Source organism: Hyperoodon ampullatus (genome assembly GCF_949752795.1).
Source record: "Hyperoodon ampullatus genome assembly, chromosome: 10".
Taxonomy (NCBI): domain Eukaryota; kingdom Metazoa; phylum Chordata; class Mammalia; order Artiodactyla; family Ziphiidae; genus Hyperoodon; species Hyperoodon ampullatus.
Window position 1 is genome coordinate 61,760,062 of NC_136923.1, and position 22,292 is coordinate 61,782,353.

Genomic DNA, 22,292 nt, shown 5'->3' on the forward strand with positions numbered 1-22,292 from the left:
GATCTCATCTCAGCACTCACCGCCAACTTTCTTTGGTCACCTGACATGCTGGGGGAAAATCCAAACACACATATCAAGCAACCACTCACTTAGATTTTCTAACCTGTCTTCCTGGATTAAGACCAACAGACAGCAGTGAAGCCAGCCTGGTACTTCTCCGCATCCGGCAAGAATACCATCACTGAGACCTAACAACAGGCACTCAGCTTTTACAAGGTTCAGTGTAAGATTCATCCACTGGAGGAGTGGATCTGTGTCTTTAGCCAAACCATGGTGTAAAGGATCCTCCATTATGTTACCAACAGCCTTTATATAAATATTTCATGAGTCATGAAACACTCATGTGTCCCAATGCTACATGTACATATCCCATCACCTTTCAAGGTTGGTTCAATTCAAATATCAGTTTCCCCACGGAGCCCTCTCTGAGTGCCCTGGGTGGGTGCAACATCTCACTCTTGAGCTTGCCCTCACGTTGTACTTATCACTTCCTACCTCACACTAAATGAGCACTAAAGGGAGGACATTTTATTGATTATCTTCTATACATTAGACACTAATAATAAGCAGTTCACTAAGAGTATTATCATTTAATTCCATTACGATCCTTATTTGAGGGACAAGAAAACTTAAGTTTGGAGACGCTGACTTATCAAAGTCACACAGCTAATAATCAGCAGATGGGGCCTGAGCTCTGGTCTGATTCCAAAGTCTAAACTGTCCCTATCAGACCATACTGGCTTTGAAACAAGCTGAACTACTCTGTTCGAGAGGCTAGTGTTTCATTTATGAAGGTATGTGAAAGATTTCCAAGTATCCAATAAATGTTACTCCAATTTAAACCGGGAAAAAAAAAAAAAAATGGTCTCCACCCCTCAAAAAGCTTATAACTAATTAGAAGGTAATTCAATAGTTGTATTATAATAAGATAAAAGTTCTATCAGTCTGGTACAGACTATTCCTTGAGGCCATGAGTCACGTCTTATACGTAATTTTTCCCTCACAGTCCTTAAAGCATTGGTATATATAGAGTTTAAATACTATGAATATGTAAGCTCTTCTAGGCTAAAAAAATTAGACTTCTTTCCAAAAATGAGGATCATGGGATTTTCTCCACCCCTCTGCTAAATTTAGGGCTCAGTAATTAAGCTACCTGGTGTTCGGAAATGCCTATTCCTCTGTTTCTTTCAATATTCTGCCTTTCTTTTTCAACTTTCTAAATGAAGAGGACAACTCCATCAATGCAGATCTAGTGTTTGTGGTATGGCCTATCCAGCAGACAGAAAGATCCCATAAACCTTGGACCTTTCACTTACTAGGAAACTCATTGAGCTTCAGGGTGTCTCTTCACAAAATTCAGATAATAATAATGCCCACTTCATATGAATTCCTGAAGACTAAATAAGAATATTTTCATAAAGTGCCAGGCACACTGCAGGACTCAACAAATGCTAGCATTCGCTATTTTAACAAATTACTCCAAATGGCTTATCCATGCCAGTGGGTAGCAAGTTTACTCTAAATCAGTCAACTTTTCTAAGAGCCATTTAAAATAGTAAATATTTCTAAGGAAAAGAATAACTTTTTTTTTTTTTACTTCATATGCCTCTATATCTCTTGTTGATAGCTGTTTTTTTCCTTCACTCTCGATAAACCCTACAAACAGTATAGAAAATGTTCTCCTTTAGGGTTTGGTTTCTCTTCATAAAGAGAAAACACCACAAGCCACTCACTCTGGCACTCAGGGTCCACTTGTCTAAGGAAAAGCCACCTTATAAGCAACAGTGAGAAGAGCAAGTCATCTGGCTGGAGGGGTTCCCTGAAACAATGATAACTTGTTCCTGATTAATTATACCTTTTAAATGGAAAGCAGGTCTTTATTACTACAGCTAAATTCAAATACGAAGGGAGGGGGGAGAAAAAAAAGTAACACATCCGGGAACATGTAATGAGGAAAACTAATAGCTTGACCTACGAAGACCATTTTCAACCAATGAATACATAGTGAGGAAAGACTACGTATACAGATTTCTCTCCCTGCCATGAGGGTGGGAAGAGGATAAAAGCTTTAAGATAAGGTTTCTACTACTTAGACACTTAAAATCTAGTTGACATTAAAAGGGGTATCGAGGGGGGCAGTCACTGCTGGCGCGATATTTAGGAAAAGGCTAACACAGGGGCTGGCCCTCAGAGAATCAATAGGAATGATTTTTTGGCTCCAACCAACAGTGGCTTAAATGAAATCTAATTCATCCCCAGTGGTACTGAAATTAATTCCATCTAGCTGCCATTGATTATTCAGAATTCTCTCCCTCATCCGAAAGTACAATCTCTCCCTTTTCTCTAGGCAGTAAAATTATCCATTCTACAGGCAGATTTAAATTATCTTTTTAAAAAATCACATAAAGTTTTATGAATGACCTTGAATGTGAACATCTAAATTTAACAAAAGTATAGCTTTTAAAACAATATTTACATGTAAATCATCGTGTCATGGACTCCACTAGAAGGAGTTCTCATTACTGGCTGAAATGAAACATAATACAGTTGTAAACACAGATTAAATGGCTTACCACAGCCTTATTCAAATTGCATCCTTTGTGTAAAAGGCCTCAAGGTACAATCAATAAGTTAATAATTAAAATACATAAAACTGCAGCAGATAATATTCACCATAAAATTATGTTAAAATAATGTTTAAGAGTTGACTTATCAGAAAGAGCTCATTATTAAGACAGATTTTTTTGTACTAGTCCTAAAGGCCTATAAATTGGAAAACAACAGTAAGAGATGGAGAATGCCTTATAGAAGGTACTTTTTGGAAATCATTTTGGCTCTAAGTCTCTGCAGTAAGAATTTAGAAACTGCAGAAATATCTGCCTGAATTTATATATGGCCAAGGCAACACTTTGAAAGAGATAAAGAAGCAGGAAGAGGGGACAGGAAGTAGCTGTGTTATGACATCCTCGAAATTCCAGGGATCAAGCTAAAGTGTTTCTGTAGTAACATTATCACTAAAGAATGAGGACCTCATTCTTGACCCAGACCTCAAAGCAAGGAGGAGAGTCAAGGTGTTCACAGTGAGTTAACACCAGGCACACCAGGAAGCAAGAGGAAAGGGCAAGCAAAGCACAGGTAACATTAGGAAAAAAGAGAAACCACGCCCACCTGTAAAGACAGAAAGAATGGGACAAATCCTGGAAAAGCAGGGGAAATATTTTATGATCGCTTCTTTAATTACCTTGAATGAAATCATTTTTGTTAGCGAATATTCTATTCAAATATGCTGATAAAATGACCATGTCCTAGATTTATGTTTTTCTAAATACATATTTTCCAGGGGAATTTTTAAGTGGTTTAAAACTGAAGGTAGAAATAAAAGCATAACTGTAGAATTTATCAACATACATTTTCTCCCCTCTGACAGTAAAGAAACATCACAGCGATGATAAAATCTAAAAACATCGAAGTGGAAAGCATCTTTAAGGGGGTTTAAAAGTATTGTCGTTATATCTAAATTACCATATTTATACAAATAAAAATGTCTAATCCACACATTTCCAGTGAAATGTCAGTTTTACCAATCTGGCTTTACCTTGACACACACATTAACTGAACAACACTACTCACCACTAGCAGCTAATGATGATGGTGTGTTGTTTCGTAAATGTTTACTCTTTCTGACCAGTGCTTTGTTTTCCACTGCACTAAGTAAATCTACTAGGATAAAATACAATTTATTTGCAAGGCTTTTAATATTAGAAGGAAAGTATCTGAGATGAACTTTCATCGTGGCTTTTATTTTGAAAGACTATGGGAAATAGATTTTATTTATACAAAGACCTTCTCACTAAAAACTGCCCAAGGAAGGAGCAAAAAAGACAGCTGGGCAGAGAGAACGCTAGATTCTTTGCATGGTGATGATAGTGCCAACCTGCCAGGGGCAGGGCTAGGACTTCAGTGCCTAGGGACTGCTATGTACTTTTTTGACTTCCATGTGAAAATTCAGAGGTGTGGGTGATATTTTGCAATCTATCTGCAGAGCTGACAAAGTGTAAGGGACAGTCAGTCTTATTCAATGCAAAGGAAAAAGAGAAACAAAAGTTTGCAATAAAAGGCCATTTTAGGTGCAAAGGTGTGAAGAAAAATGAAAGGATACAGTAGCTAAAAGAATTAATTTAGCCCCAAACCCACAGACCACAGTGTAGACAACAATCATTTCTCTTTGGGGTATCTTTCTGTTAGGGAGCTGTTGACTGAAACCACCCGCCTTGGCCAGGCACGATGATAACCACTTGCCTGAGTTGTCTCACAACAGGAGGTCCCGATAAAGAACACGGGTGTTGCCACCGAAAAGTAACTGGGAGAATTCAGGAGGGGCCAGAAAGAGGAGGGAGGAGATCGCTAACCTCCCAGAAACCCTCACACCAGAATCCATCTTGGCTGAGAGATGCACGAGCCACCAGCAAGGACCTTGAGTTAGACCAAATATGGGCCAAGTAAGATGACTGGCCACAGACAACCCGGAAACTAACCCCATTACCATAAAACCTGAGACTGTGAGTCATGTGGCAGAGTAGTTCCCCTGGGTTCCCCTACCCTGCCCTGCTGCTCTCCGCCCGGGTGCCCCTTCCCAATAATCTCTTGCTTTGTCAGCACGTGTGTCTCCTCAGACAATTCATTTCTGAGTGTTAGACAAGAGCCCACCTCAGGCTTTGGAAGGGGTTCCCTTTCCTGCAACATTTCCAGTGGGGATAAAAAGATAGGCAGCAATTCTTTTGAGATTCTAGTAGGAAAATCACCTTTCTCCCTCTCAAGGTTTAGGACCTTGACTAAATCACGGGATCCTCAGGGCTAGGTGTGATGAAGTCTTGTTTACTCATCCTACTAGGCTACTGGGATCAAAGGGCTGAGGGCAAGAGAGTCTGCCCCAATCAGTCCCAGAGTGATCATGAAGCTTGGTACCTCCTTTTAAACCATCACCCTCCAAAACAAAGGGTGTGGCACTGCTTCCCTGGCTGAAACCCAAGGTGCACTGAGCTTACTGCAGGCTGGGTGTGTGACCGTCCTCTCCCAGGCTCGCCCAGGCCTCCGTCCCTAAGGGCACCCCATTGTCTCCTGCTGGCCTTTCCTCAAGCCCTGACTTTCTGGTTGGCTCTGGCTGCACTGCACCTCAGCTCAGAGAGATCCACATCACCACAGCCATGGCTCTAAGATCCAGGGTCTGGATTTCTGGGTGAATGTGGACAGTTTTCCTTGACTCAAGTTTTCTTCATTGTAAAGTGGTGAGGACTGACGTTTGCTCATTCAGATCCCACTAAGATATAAATAACCATGCCAAACACAGAGCTCTTATGCAAAACTCAAGTTGTGGGTAAAATGTCACCTTTTGTTTAAACCTTCCCTGACTACTATTCAAAACTCTATTCCTTGTGGGACTTCTCTGCGGGGTTAAGACTCTGCACTTCCAATGCAGGGGGCGTGGGTTCGATCCCTGGTCAGGGAACTAAGATCCCGCATGCCATAGAGTGCAAAGAAAACAAAAAAAGAAACCCTACATTCCCTGTCTTCTCCCTGTAAAATTTTCTCCATAGCATTTATCACCAACTAATACATAATTTACTTCTCTGTTTATTGTATCTCCCCTCACCAGAATATAAACTCCAGAGGGTTAATATTTTTGTCTGTTTTGTTCACTGCTGTACCTCTGGTAATCTAGAAGAGGTTCTGGGACAAGTGGTACTCAATAAATATTTGTTAAATGGAAAAATAAAACAGTCTTAACACAGGTTGGCTTGGGCAGATCTGGGATAGTACAAAAGAAAATGACAAGATTATCCTAAGGCTCCTAAGTCAAAAAGCAATCTACTTCTTAGAGGCCTCATCAACATCACTCTCACCATTCAGATTTTTTAACCTGAGCATCCGATGCCTCATTCTTCTATGAACCTATATTCTCACTTAAATCGGTGCTTCCCTTAAAAGATGGCACTCTTGCCAGTCCAAAACATGGACCATGCAGACCTCTCCTTGAGTAAACATCCCTCTGTTCCTTACCTGGTTAGGATTCCTACTCTTCTCACTGAGCTATATACAACAACTGCACCACTAAAGCTCAAACATCCTCTGGGTCCCCACAACCCTGGGAACTCACAATCTCTTACTATAAAGAGAAATGCATGTTGTTACAGGGGTAATATAGCTATCTGGTTATGTTTTAAATAAAATGAAATCCTACTTTACCAAGAAGTAAACTAACTGGAAAGATGGTGCCAAGTAATTTTTTTTAAGCAAAAACAAGAAAAAAATAAACCAAGAAAGATTTATAGGAACACAATGGGTGATAAAGACATAGTGGGTTGTTGAAGAAAGCCAAGTGTACATTCTTCTCCACATTTCGAGCCCTCGAGATTCCTAACTTTAATAAAACTTCTGGAGAAAAAAATCCCCTAGCATCCGAAGTCTGACCCATTTTGGAGTTTACGCATATCCAATTTATCTGTAGTCAATTTACTACCAGAATAGACTCTGTGAAACCTTAAATTAGTACCTTCTCATTGTCATTTTTTCCTAAGAGCACTGCACATATTAACAACAAAAATTTAGCCTACCTTTTAAAATGTTGGATAAAATGTCATTTTAATACAACATAATCCGTAAGGTATCACTGAGAAGACAACACTTACAAATGAATGATTAAAGTTGAAGTCTTCTACCTTTTATCTCATTTTCATAATTTAAGAATTGAAAGCATTTGGAGTAGAACAGCAAAAGCAGTTTATTACTAAAGCTACTTTCCACCAGAATAGTGTTGGGAGGAAGGGATAATAACACCCATTTTATTCTAATGATAGATTTAACACAATACATAATTTAATTGAACATTTGACTAGCTAGCCTCTTGACAATTCATGAAAGCAAGTCCAACCTGTTCAAGTCAACGTTTAAATATTAATTCTTATACTGTGTTATCTAGAATTTGTATTCCAAATGCAACCGAAAGCATGGAGATAGAGTTAAACCCTTAACATGCATATATCTTTATTATACATTAAAATACTGAGAAGAGAGACTATAACAGAAATTTCATCGAATAAAACTTTAAAAAATACATTCTAGAGACTTGGTAACTGCTAAGGGTACCTTTAAATTGCTACTCAAGATCAATAGTGACAAAGATTAGACTACTTTTACTAGCAACTACTTTTTATTACATTCCAATTACTTTCCTAGGATATAGCTAATGTGAATATTCAAGCAAAACAAAATTTTCTTCGAAAGAAAAGCCAAAACCATAACCAATTAAACTAAAGTTTGTGTCCACAAGTTAACTTACAAATACATGGAGAAGACATATGAATGATTACAGACTAACCCATTTATCAATTTTTAAAAATTATTACTAACTAATAATGGCTTAGTACTTTATATATTACACAGTAGTTCATGCATATTCTTATTTCTTTGCGACATTTTAGTAGGTGTTACTGTTGTCCCCTTTTTAATGATGATGTATGTGACTGCAGCTCTGGTGATCAGGCACAGAACTGTAAACCTCTGTTCTAAGCTGTGCCCTCTTGGGTTTACACGGCTGGTCAGACATGCCCACCTTCTACACAACACGCCTGTTCCTCCTGAGAGTGCTGGGGAAAGCACATGGTCTGGAATAAAACAGACCTGGGTTCTAACTCAGGTCTGCTCACGTACCACCTCTGCCGCCTGGAGAAAAATCGTTAAACTCTCCATAAACGGAGGGTATTTATCTCGCAGCGTTGTTGTAAGATTAAATGAAATAAGGAACATGGAAAGGACTTAGTGACAGCATGCCTGTGTTGCCAGTTCCTAAACCTGCATAAATGTTACCTTCTGCCCTGTCTGCTTCTGCTCGCCAGCCACAAGGATTGCTAGAGAAAGCAATGTAACAGTGCTGACTTAGCCAATACAAATTTATGATCTAGCACAGTTTTCTCATCAGTAAGCGAGACAAATAATAGATAACACCCATCTTCTAGGATTGTTTTAAGAGGATGTGTGTAAAGTATTAATTATGGTTCCTGGCAAATGCGAGGCACTCAGTAAGTGGTCAAACTGGACTCATTCTGCAGCTTTTCAATCTCTGTATTTATCGTAGGTGAACTCCTTTGCTTGTAGAGGTCCGGAAGGTGTTATTCTACACTTTCGTCAATTTTCCTCAAGCCCTGACAGCACCAGATCCTTCTGGTAAGTGATCTCCCACTTCCTTAACTGGAAAGACAGGCAGTAGGCACGAGCCTCCCCAGCTCCACTTTCTTCTTTCCAACACTTCTTTATCAACTTAAAATCGCTCATAAAACCTGCAGGTCTCAGAAAAATATCCTCACTCAACTCCTTACACGTCTCATTCCTTCATTCAACACATTTTATTGACTGTCTACAACCTTCCAGGCACCGAGCCAAATGCTGAGTGCACGGGGTAGGGGGAAAGGACAGACAGTCCCTGTTCTCAGGGAGCCTCAAAGGAGGGGATTCACACTATATAATAATCACACTATAAATATATGTTCACAAATGACCTTCCCACTGCCTCAGGCCTCACTCCTCACTCATCCCCAGCTCCTCCTGCATCTCCAGGAGCCCACTGCTCATGCCCACCCCACGTGAAGATAACCTCAGGCCGCACAGGCATCTGTTACAGCTAACAGTTCCATTTCTTGTCTTCCTGACTTCTTAGGCTTCTAGACACTCTATTTCTGTTGCCTCTATTTCCTCATCTGTCATTAAGACTAGGAAATCTGTCTGCTGTTCTGTACTTTTCTTAGACGTAACTTCCTAAAAACACCATCTATACTAAGAGCAGCAAGAACATCTTACTTCTGAAAGCCACCTCTTTCTTAGTGCCAGGACTCCAGACTATTCTCTCCTTCTCTCCAGTATTTCTGGTAATTCAGTTCTCACTTCAGGCTCCTCCATTTCTACCCCAAATGGCAGGTATTCCTCAAAGTTGAGCCTCTGCTCTCTATATTCCTCTGCACTCTGCATCTGCCAGTTCATTTACCTGTAAAAGGCTTTTCTCTCAATTGTGTCTGAATGACTCTCAAATCCACATCTCCCCCACATTTCCTCTCACAGGACACAGCTTTCACACTCTGAGGGTTCCATAAAGAATCACAAAGGAAGAAAGGAACAGATAAGCCAACCAATCGACCAAGAAGAATTTCTTCTTGGACATCAATTCAAATTTACACATAAAACCAAACTCGTGACCCATTTCTCTAGACTCTGATCCCAGACCTGTCAGCCCCGCCCACGACCTGTGCTCACAGAGCTCCCCACCACCTTCCTGTTACCTGTAGGCCAACAGCCCTCCGGCTGTCTGGCGAACTGTTCCCTGAACATTTCCTGAACCCACCTTCTCTACCTTGTTCCAATCTTACCATAAGAAGACCTAACCTGGTCTCTCCCTGTCTCAAGGTTGCACACCACTTCCAGATTATCTTCTGAAAAAACAATTCTCCCCTGTTTAACACTCTCTAGTGGCTTTCTCTTGACTAAAAACAAGGTTCATTAAAGCAACTCTATTCTTGCACTAATCTCCCTCTTTCTCCTTTTTCTCTCTCATCTCCTACTTTCCTAAATTCTACAACACAAATAAATTACGATAGTATTTTGTAAACATTTTTAAGTAGGAAAATCCTCCTTTTAAGTAAAATGTTATACAGACTCCGAACATATAAAAGTAAACAAAGGTACAAATACGCTTGTTAAAGTGGGGACAGAAATCAAACACCTCAGTCTCCCCTGTAAACTTCTGCCCCCTTTGCTCTGGAACTTAAGAGTTCCCAAGAACAGCCTGAAATACACTCCATTAGTCTAAATCCCTTGAACGTTTCCTGAAACAAACTATTGGTTGGACCAAAAAGTTCGTTTGGGTTTTTCCATAAGATGTTACAGAAAAACCCGAACGAACTTTTTGTCCAACCCAACATCTCTGCTGGAATTTGGTCCCCAGTTCCCTTCTTTCCCCCTAACCTTCCTCTCCAGTCTAGGTTAGGTGAAGCCTTAATGAGACAGCACAGATTCTATTCTACCAGTGGAAACTTTACTGATTACTCTGCATCAAGCTAACTTCTCCTTCCTTGGAAGTCCTAGAATAAGAAGAGCTAGCGCTTACTACATGTGAGAATCTGTGCTAAGTCTTTACCGAATCCTCACTACATCAATCAAATGTATATACGGATATATCCACAGATGTATACATAATTACTGTCCACATTCTCTAGATGACGACACATAGCAGGTAATTTGCCGAAGTGTGTATACAGTGGAACTAAACATGAACTCAGCCTGACTCCAATTCTGTACTCTATATTAGTTCTTTCCGACCTTTTCCATATAAGCACATATAAAATGATATTTGTAAAGCGCTCTAGAATAAACGGAAGAAGCTATCCACAGTTGAAGGCAACTAACACTGAGTACCCCAGGCCCAGCCTAGCTCCCTGAAAGGCCCACGGGGTCACCATTGAACGTACTGGAAATTCAGCAGTAAGGCGCCAGCCAAGGAACTCTGCTGCACGTATTCATTTAGTACTGCCTAGTACCTGACATGCAGTGGGGCTTCAAATATAGCCTGACATTCAGTGTAGGCTATTGATAAAGGACAACATTACACTCAAATCGCAACAGAAACAGACAGGAGAACAAACAGCTGAAGATTTACAACGCCTCTATTTTGATAAGCTAATGGCCACTTAGATTCCTATGTGGGCAACATCTAAAAGATGGTTCTCAACCTTCAGTGTGCATCAATTTCACCTGGAGATTTGGGAAACCACCAGCTCTGGACCTGCCTCCAGAGTCTGATTCTGAGAGTCAGCATTTCTGACAAATCCCCAGATGGTGCTGAAGCTGATATTGCTGGTCAGGGTCCCAGGAGAACCACTGGTCTTAAAAAAGAAAAACCCAGTGATAAATATGCTTCATATACGCACACACTGTCAGCTAAATACTTAATCCTTTGGTAGTCCATTTTTAATGACATAGGTCTGCTCTAAGTCACAATGTGAGCTGGATTCTGGGACAAAAAATAAGCGTTTTCACAATGCTAAATGTTGCCTGACCCAATTATAACAACACGTAGTAGACCTCGGGTACACCCTCACCAGGGACAGGAACTCAGCTATATCACACATACATGATCTACGGTGTGCTTAATGTCCAAAAGAGTCAGGTCAAAGCAATTCAGACAACAGCTCTATGAGCAATCTGATTAAGAGGACACATTGCTTTAAATTTATGAGAAGAATTATACAGCTCAATTTAACTCTTAACAAAGCTAGTGGCTGAAGGGATTTAATATCCAAGTTCCAACTGAAAGAATATTTTAGTGCTATGTTTCTTCATGCTTTCAACAGAGGTTTGATTAATTTTATCTCTTGCAAATAGGGTGAGGTTTTTTCTCAGGTAGACTGGCATGTAAATTATAATTACAACTAAGAAAAACTTGCATAAAACTGTACTATGATTCATTAAATATATTTTATTTGCATAAGCACAGGTGCATTTATTTCAGGAATCTCAGAAATTATTTAAAGAATAAGACATTCAAAGCTTTGAATACCTCTTGTAGAATCATTCACAAATTCAAAGAATCCTATCTGATGCCTAAGTGCAATTTTCAAATGTCCCCAACTCCCACTGAAAAAGCTTTATAATTAAATTTTTAATATATCATAAATATTCACACTCAATACAATTAAATCTAAGATTAAAATCCTACATTATGAAGCTAATATTTTGGGAGTAAAGTATACCCTAAAGTAGTTAGTTTGCTACAAGATCATTCATAACAACAGAATGTTCTCTGGAAATGGTTGATGTTTTAATACTAGAATCTCTTACCCTCTACTACAATATGCACCCAAATAAAAATGGTATTCAAATATACTGACAGGTCAGGTCCACAAAGAAGTCTGAAAGCAGAGATTGAAAAATAACAACAACCAAAACTCACAACAACCCCCGAACCAGCTGACAAAAATAAAGAATTGGTTATAGATCAATGGAACAGGATAGAAAGCCCTGAGATAAACCCACACACCTATTGTCAACTAATCTATGACAAAGGCGGCAAGGATATACAATGGAGAAAAGACAGCCTTTTCAATAAGTGGTGCTGGGAAAACTGGACAGCTACATGTAAAAGAATGAAATTAGAACACTCCCTAACACCATACACAAAAATAAACTCAAAACTGATTAAAGACCTAAATGTAAGGCCAGGCACCATAAAACTCTTAGAAGAAAACACAGGAAGAGCACTCTTTGACATAAATCACAGCAAGATCTTTTTTGACCCACCTCTTAGAGTAATGGAAATAAAAACAAAAATAAACAAATGGGACCTAATGAAACTTAAAAGCTTTTGCACAGCAAAGGAAACTAAAAACAAGATGAAAAGACAACCCTCAGAATGGGAGAAAATATTTGCAAAGAAATCAACGGACAAAGGATTAACCTCCAAAATATATAAACAGCTCATGCAGCTCAATATTAAAAAAATAAACAACCCAATCTAAAAATGGGCAGAAGACCTAAATAAACATTTCTCCAAAGAAGACATACAGATGGCCAAGAGGCACATGAAAAGCTGCTCAACATCACTAATTATTAGAGAAATGCAAATCAAAACTACAACGAGGTACACCTCTCACCAGTTAGAATAGGCATCATCAGAAAATCTACAAACAACAATTGATGGAGAGACTGTGGAGAAAAGGGAACCCTCTTGCACTGCTGGTTGGAATGTAAATTGATACAGCCACTAGGGAGAACAGTACGGAGGTTCCTTAAAAAACTAAAAATAGAACTAACACACTACCCAGCAATCCCACTACTGGGCATATACGCAGAGAAAACCATAATTCAAAAGCACACATGCACCCTAATATTCACTGCAGCACTATTTACAAGAGCCAGGTCATGGAAGCCACCTAAATGCCCATTGACAGACGAATGGATAAAGAAGATGTGGTACATATATACAATGGAATATTACTCAGCCACAGAAAGGAACGAAATTGGGCCATTTGTAGAGACGTGGATGGACCTAGAGACTGTTATACAGAGTAAAGTAAGTCAGAAAGAGAAAAACAAGTATCATATATTAACACATATATGTGGAATCTAGAAAAATGAACCAGTTTGCAATGCAGAAATAGACACACATGTAGAGAACAAACGTATGGACACCAAGGGGGCAAAGTGGGTTGGGGGGGATGAATTAGGAGATTAGGATCCACCATCACTTCCATCAAACCCCGATTCGAGACTGATCTTCACCAAACCTCCTCCAGCATGATCCCCTCTAATAACTTCTAATCTCCACATCACCTCACTGACACTCTCCTTTTCACCATCGTGTTGTGTAATTGTGTTCTGGTTACTTCTATCTCTCAACTTACCTTATTACCAAATTGATTAAAATCTTAAAGCAAAAGGCTTTTAAAAAATCAATGTTGCCCGTATAATCTAAAATCCATGTTTAAAGAAGCCAAATTCATTTGAACCAAGTGGGATTGTAAGTGAAAACCTTGTCCATACTATTTTCTTTCTGTCAGTAAACTTTCATAGCATCTCAGATTGATTATACAATTTTAGTGAATATTCAAAGATATTAAATTATGTATCTTTAAAATTACAGTTATCAATGACCCTACACCCTACATAGCTGGTCCAAGTTGGCAGTCATTTATCTAGCAAGACCACTTCCTACTGGCTACTAATCCTTCTATTCTTAGTAATTATATTAAAGGAAAAAAAAGCCTACATCTGCAGAATCATCTCTGCCACAAGTACACTTTCACAGTTCAGTTCCCACCACCTACAAGATGGGCTACACTCGCTCATCCAAGGTCCCCCTCCACATGGAATTCCCTTCCTTCTCTGGAGAACTCCCTAACTTCACCCAGCAAATATAACCTCCTAACTGACACACTCCACAACTCTTCTCTCAGTCAGCTCCCTCCTCTGTTCTGCTATAGAATCTCATGACCACCTCTATCCCACAATTATCTTACTGAATTTGTATGTTTGTATTTATCTGTTTTTTTCCAGGAGACTGTAAAGTCCTCATAAATAACGGCTGTGTCTTTTACTACAGTGTGTCTAGAACAACACCCAACCATGGTCAACACTCAGTGCAAGTCTGCTGAGTGATGGACACAAATTAGATGGAATATGTATGTTCATCTAGACACACACACGCACGCACATATTTCTTTGTATTTTTATGCTTTTTTTTTTTTTTCTGTACGTGGGCCTCTCACTGTTGTGGCCTCTCCCGTTGTGGAGCACAGCCTCCAGACACGCAGGCTCAGCGGCCATGGCTCACAGGCCCAGCCACTCCGCAGCACATGGGATCCCCCCAGACCGGGGCACAAACCAGTGTCCCCTGCATCGGCAGGCGGACTCTCAACCACTGCACCACCAGGGAAGCCCTCTTTGTATTTTTAATAAAAATCACAACTTGACTAATGTATTAGTTAAATATTAGTAACTGAGTATATACTGTATTTCTGGACATTGAGTAGTAATAACTCGTTACCACTTCTTATATAGTTGTATATTTTTCCAACCTATATTCTGATTTAGAAAAATAGATGGAGGAGAACAAATTTGGCTAAAATACTAAAACGACTATTAATATTTTATAACTTGTTAGAAATATACCTCTATCTAAAAAGGAACAAAAAGGATTTATTTTCTCATACTGAAAACCACTTCAAAACTTTGGCAGAATTGACCATGTGTCCAGCAAACATCTAAGAGCCGCCAGGTCTTGTGCTAAGTCCCCGAGACCCAAAATGGAAAAATCAGAGTCCCTGCATTCAAGTCACTCAGAATCCACTCTTAAGACACACATGCAAACATAAATACTATAATTTGATAAGTTATAAAGATGACATGTACAAAATTCAATGAAGGTAGATCAATATAGGCATTTTATTCCTAATATAGCAGAAAAAAATGAAAACTGCAATTAATGAACAACGAACTAAGTGTCAGACAATAAACTAGAAGCCCTACCCTCTGATATGATAAACTTTAAGGGCTCTTAACCTTTTTACGCCATGGACTCCTGGGCAAGCCAAGGACGAGAGCTCGGTGCTTTGTGACCGCCTGGAGGGGTGGGATAGAGAGGGTGGGAGGGAGGGAGACGCAAGAGGTAAGGGATATGGGAACAGATGTATATGTATAACTGATTCACTTTGTTATAAAGCAGAAACTAATAAAAAAAAAAGAGAAGTCCCTTTTAATCTATAAATCGATAACTTCTATTGCAAATTTCAGGTTACACTAAAATTCTTGGTTTCATTCAGGTTCGAGTTCACTATAAATGGAATAACAGCACATTAACAAATAACTGTATAGTACTATGCTCTAATTTATGTGAAGGAATTTGGGGAAAATGGGCCAAGTTTTCTAGTTTTCTGTGTATTTATTTTTATGGGGACTTATTATTTACTTCATTCAAAAACATTCATTGAGTTCCTACTATGAGTCAGGTATGTTCTAGGTGCTTGAACATGAAGCAGTGAACAAGAAAGACAAGATATCTGCTTCTCTATAGTTTTATTCTAATTGCAGGTGATAAACAAATAAACAATAAATAAATATGAGGTAGTGAGAGGTGCCCAAAATTATAAGAGCATAACCTGGTAGTAAGTCACTAGGAGCCATATAAGGTGGCACCTCTACATGTTATTAATACCATCTACTGGCATGTGTATGCTAGTCTGAAAATAGTTTTAAAAAGAACAGAAAAATAACCATTCCACACTAACAACTCTGAATAAGCATTTTATAGACAGATGACTACTTCTTACATACACAGAGGGACTTAGTACATCAAATTCCTAATAAACAATAACTAACAGTGAGCATCAAAACCTTCAGCTGCTTCCACAATCGCATTATTACTATTCAAAACTGACTATAAGAGGGAATTCACTGGCGGTCCAGTGGTTAGGACTCTCACTGCCAAGGGCCCAGGTTCAATCCCTGGTTGGGGAACTAAGATCCCACATCCCACAAGCTGTGTATTGCAGCCCCCCCCCCCCACCAAACACACACACACACACACAAAAACTGACTATAAGAGAAAACAAGAATTTGTAGATTATAATACAAAAATTGCTTAACCTTAATAAGGGGTGTCTAGGAACATGCTACTTTAATACACTCTGGATGACAGTTACAAAAACTAATACATACAGTTTTAGATTATTTTACAGACAACAAATTCCCCTCCAACATTAAGTAAAACCTTAGAGAGAAAAGTATTCAAAGTTTTTTATAAAACAGACAAACAACTAAATAAATGCCTGCAACAAACCAAGCAAGGAAGATGAGAGAAAGAGACAGTCACTGCTCAGGTGGTCAATTTACAAGGAACAAAGCTTAATTTTTGGAAAGGAGTTAGGCAGAAGAAATGTTCAGTTCTAGGCAGTGTAGCTGGGGAGAAGAGTTACAGCTCAAAAGTGCTGGAAGTACTGATTGCTTCCTGCTGCCTCGAAAGAAATGGTAAGGTACCCATAAGTTTTGCTCAGATGCACAAAGCAATGTATCTCAAGTAAGTTACAATGAGGGCATGAATGTAAAGAGAAAGAAATCAGACATATGGTCATCTGGGAAACCACAGTAAAGAAGAAGTCCAGTTGACAATGACTAATCATCTCAAAAATATCCTGCACTGTCAGGAAATAAGCTATTCAACAGAAGTGAATGTGCCAAATCATTCCTGGGTTCAACAGCAAGTCCTTTAATTAGAGCACTACAAAAAATGTCTAAAATATCCTCCATAACCATTCTCTATAAATAGTATTTTAAGCAATCAATTTTCTACACCTCTAAAGAGTATTTTTAATGGTATGTACCATTTAACAAGTAGGTACAATTATTAAGTTGAAGAGAATATTTTCATAAAGGGATACTAAATTACATTTCATTGGAAAAATATGTAAGAAGATATAATTGAGAAAAATATGAATGTTTATTTACAAAAACAGACTGTAACAACAGAACACTAAACAGACAGTAAATCATAAGTGTACGTTAAAATCTTTTAGTCAAAATAATACATTTGCTGTAATCAATAATAAGCTAATGAAAATACAGACTGCTACATATTATCTAGAAAGGTAAAAATTATTGATTTTCTTTTACAAAAATTTTTGAAGAAAACTACTTTTACATTATAAAATAAAAACCCCATTTGAAAAAAATTTTCAAACACATAGGTTTAAAAATAACGAAATACTGATGACAATGATAGGAGGCCATCCCAGATACACACAAAAGAGGGCGCACAAGCCAAAGGCCTGGCACCCAGATCAAGCTTTCCCATATCTCACGCTCCTCTTTTTCCCGCTTAGTTACAGCACAAACCAAGCTAAAATGCTACCTCAACTTCTCTCTCTCTTCACTTCAAAACCAAAGCTCATAAATACTTATCTACTGTGACAGTTGATTTTTTGACCATCAGGGTGCCCAGACCTCCAGTCAGACGTTATTTCAGGTGTGTCTGTGAGGGTGTTTCTAGATGAGGTTAACATCTGAATTGGTGGACTGAGCAGAGCAGATGCCTCCCCCATTGAGGTAGGGCGGGGTGTCTCATCCAATCCTCTGCAGGCCTGAATGGAACAAAAAGGCCAACCCTCCTGTGACTAAGAGGTTATTTCCTTCTGCCTGAGGGCCATGAGCTCAGACATGGATTTTTTCCTGCCTTCAGGCTCAAACTGAAACACCGGCTCTTTCTTCCTGGGTCTCCAGCCTGCTGCTCACAGAGTTTGGTGACTCAGCCTCCATAATCACACGGGACATTCCATACAATACATCTCTTTTTGTACATATGTACACACACACACACTCTATTGGTTCTGTTTCTCTGCAGAACCCTAACACACCTACCTACTTAATACATCAAATTCTTAATAAAAAGGTCAAAAAACATTTTCAAGTAATAACATATAATGAGGTCAGTGACACAGCAAGGTTCTCACATAGCTTGATGAGAGTCTAATTTAAAGCTTTTCCAGTCATTTCATAGCATGATAGCATGCATCAAAACTTCAAAACCGTCTACAGGTTTTCACCAGGTAAACTGGTTCCCTGGTGAACATATACAGAGGACATAATCTGAACTATAATCAGATTTATGTGCTCAGGGTATTGGTTGCAATACCATTTATGACAGAGTCAACTAGACACAACCAAGTGTTCAATAATAGGGGAATGATTAAGCAAATTATATTACTTTCAAATGATGGGTTGTCATGCAACTAACACAAATGATATTTTCAAAAATGATTCAACAACCTGGGAAAATGATCACAATATAATGTCAAATTTTTTAATGGGAAAAAACAATGATATCTAGCTACCTAGACTAAAGAGAAAAGCTAAAATGTTGACAGTAATTATTTATGAATGAGACAATGATGGGAAAATTTTCTGTATTTTTCATACTTCCTATAATCAGAATATGTTACCTTTAAAATATAACATTATCCAGAATTATTTGATTTATTACTATTTAATAAACATTATCCAAAATCATGTTTAAAGAAAACTCTATTCAATGATAAATTTAAGCTTCTATGGACAGTTATCAATGAAAACGGTTTTTAAAACAAATCTGTAAAAACTGCAAGAGCTTTTTATAATACGTTATAAAAGAGACTGAACTTTTTAAAAAAGTATAAAGCTAGAGACGTGTTATGGACTGAACTGTGTCCTAAAATTCATCTGTTGAGGCCCTAACTCCCAATGTGACTGTATTTGGAGACAGGGCATTTAAAGAGGTAATGAAGGTTAAATGAGGTTATAATGGTGGGACTCTAATCCGACAGGACTGGGGTCCTTCTAAGAGGAGGAAGGGAAACCAGAGAGGTGGACACACAGAGAAAAGGCCACGTGAGGACACAGCCAAGAAGGCAACTGCTGGAAGCCAGGAGAGAGGCTTCAGGAGAAACCAAATCCTCCCACACCTGGATCATCTACTTCCAGCCTCCAGAGCTGTGAGGACATACATTTCTGTTGTCTAAGGCACCCGGTCTGTGGTATTTTGTTACGGCAGCCCAAGCAAACTGATACAAGACATAATAAAGAGTCATTATAAAATTTACTTGGTAAATATTCTTTATCCTATAGTTTATCTTTCCTAAGAAGAAACAAACAAGAAATAAACAATAAAAAATATGCTTCATCCCACAGTGCTAAGCCATAGAAGGGACGAGAAACCATAACGTTATTAGCTAGTCCTACTTAAGAGAAATAAGGAATAGGAGTGGGAATCTGAGAAGTATGAACAGATTTAAAGGCAGTTCTCAGGTTTACAGTGATAAACGTCTATCTAAAAATTCCCTGTGATGGGCTTCCCTGGTGGCACAGTGGTTGAGAATCTGCCTGCCAACGCAGGGGACGTGGGTTCAGGCCCTGGTCTGGGAGGATCCCACGTGCAGCGGAGTGGCTGGGCCTGTGCGCCACAGCTGCTGAGCCTGCGCTCTGGGGCCCGAGAGCCACAACTGCTGGGCCCGCATGCCACATCTATTGAGGGCCGCACGCCTAGAGCCCATGCTCCGCAACAGGAGAAGCCACCACCATGAGAAGCCCGCGCACCACAACGAAGAGTAGCCCCCGCTCACCGCCACTGGAGAGGGCCCGCACACAGCAATGAAGACCCAACGCAGCCAAAATATATATATAAATAAATAAATTTATAAAAATAAATAAAAATAAAAATTCCTTGTGAAAGATTCCACATAACACAATAGAATGCATTCTAAGCTGTTTTCACTTTATTTGTTCTCAACATTTCTCGGTCCTGAAAATAACATTACATGTGCATGTATGTATATATGTCTATACATATTACACACACACACACACACACACACACACACACACACACACACATTCCTACAGAAATACAACTCAGAATGCAATTTCAGTTATAACAACTACTGGCAGTTTACCTACCAAGAAGACGACTCTTCATTCAAGCATTATTTTACATCTTACATTGCTGTTTTGATCTTACCCTTTAAACTGAATCCACTTTCCCAATCTTTTGTTGAGCAACTACTAGATTAATACGTGAGTTTCTTTTTACCTAAATGAAACTGTAGACACACTTACAGAATTTTCAACTATGTTTCGGGGCATATTCAAAAAACAAACCTTTTAGTCTTCAGACCAAATTAGAATTTCAGTTTCTGCTCTGATTTTTCAGAATTACCTTGTCTGGATCCATCTTTCCTCTGATAAATTCCTGCTTCCAGAACTGCAATGCCTGTTCTAAGGTTAGGCCAATGCCCTTCAGGAAGAGGCCGTACTGCATGCGGCCCCCATGACGAAGATGGTGATTTTCCCGCAGGGCTTTATGTAGCTGACGCATGCAAGGTGGGAAGGATTTGGTAGAAAGCTACAAGAAAGAAGAGTGTTTTGTTATTTATCAGGTCCCCCACAATATTTGTTGCAAAAATCAATCTAATTTGCAAATTGTAAATTCAGTTTAATTGGAATAAAAACAAAAAACCATAAGGAAGTTATTACTGTCTCACTGTGATTACAGATTATTTTTCTTATTAATATTTTAATATTGATTACATGTCAAAATGATAATATTTTAGATCTATTGCATTGAATAAAACATATTATTAAAATTTATTTCACCTGTTTCTTTTCTTTTTATAATTTTTAATTAAACGTTTTCTTTTGAGATAACTGTAGATTCCTATGCAGTTGTAAGAAATAATACAAAGAGATGTCATGTACCTGGTATCCCCCACAGGTAATATCCTGCAAATCTGTAGTATATTATCACAACCAAGATACTGACACTGATACAACACACTATAGTCTTAGATTTTCTCAGTTACACTCACGAGTTCATTTCTGTGTACATGTGTATGTAAATTTTTCACATGTTTCCATTTTATAACCCCCATCTTCTGCACCCTGCCCCCCGTCATTCCCTAACCCTTGGCAACCACTAATTGTTCTGCGTCTCTATAATTTTGTCATTTCAAGAGTGTTATACAAATAGAATCATATAGTTTGTTTTGAGAGTGGCTTTTTACTCAGCATTCCCACAAAATTCATCTAAGTTGTTGCAGGTATCAATAGCTTATTTTTTTTTAACTGCTGAGCAATAGTCCATGGTGTGGACGTAACACCATTTGTCTAACCATTCACTCGTTGAAGGACATTTGGGTTGTATCCAGTTTGGGGCTATTTCAAACAAATGAGTGTACAGGTTTTCATGTAAACCTAAGATTTCATTTTCCTGGGATAAATGTTCAAAAGTACAATTGGTGAATCACAGATGAACTTTTAAAATAACCCCAATACAAAGTAAAACATAAAAATAAGAGAAATGGCTCTCAAAATGTGAATTCAAATAAATGTGTTAAAGAAATTAACAATTAAAAGAAAACCTTTTTCGGACTTCCCTGGTGGCGCAGTGGTTAAGAATCCGCCTGCCAATGCAGGGGATATGGGTTCGAGCCCTGGTCCGGGAAGATCCCACATGCCACGGAGCAACTAAGCCCATGCGCCACAACTAATGAGCCTGCGCTCTAGAGCCTGCGAGCCACATCTGCTGAGCCCTCATGCCACAACTACTGAGTCCGCAAGCCTAGAGCCTGTGCTCCGCAACAAGAGAAGCCACTGCAATGAGAAGCCTGCGCACCGCAACAGAGTAGCCCCTGCTCGCCGCAGCAACTAACCCCAATGCAGCCATACGTACATACATTTATTTATTTATTTATTTATTTTATTTTTTTAAAGGAAACCTTTTTCATCTATAGTCTCAAGTGCGTTCTCCCTGACCTCCTCAAGCATCCTCCTGAGACTTAACTCCCACCTCTCACGGGCTCCTCAGCAGGTTCAGCTTTGCCCATAAGCAGGGGCAGGTCTCACTTTGCTCCCTTGACTGACCAGGCAGCCTCTTCATCTTTCACAGTAACAACTTCTACTTGATTATAATTTTTCATAGGAAGATGACCTATTCATCCAGACTCCAAAAGCTCAGGGTCTCCCCCTACTCACCATCATAACTCTTGTTTCCAAGCATTAAAACCTCACCTGTGTATTTTTAATTTATTTTAAGTAATTTGGTAATAGTCTAAACAAAGATTAATTATGGCTGACTCAGTTTCCCTTTTTGGGGTAATGCAGAAATTCTACAATGTATTAAAGAGAAATTCTATAAAGTAAAAGTATAGTAAAGTGTGCGCTCTTTCGTTCTC

The 22,292-nt window shown here is 38.9% G+C and overlaps 1 protein-coding gene across 1 annotated transcript in view; it reads right to left on the reverse strand.

Moving 5' to 3' along the window:
* PRIM2 (DNA primase subunit 2) overlaps positions 1-22,292 on the reverse strand; it is a gene marked incomplete at its 3' end in the record, with an annotated part of 212,601 nt that overhangs the window by 68,648 nt on the left and 121,661 nt on the right. The window contains exon 10 of the mRNA XM_079712747.1: positions 20,279-20,464. Coding sequence (XP_079568873.1) covers positions 20,279-20,464 — 186 coding nt within the window. The remainder of the gene's footprint in view (positions 1-20,278; positions 20,465-22,292) is intronic.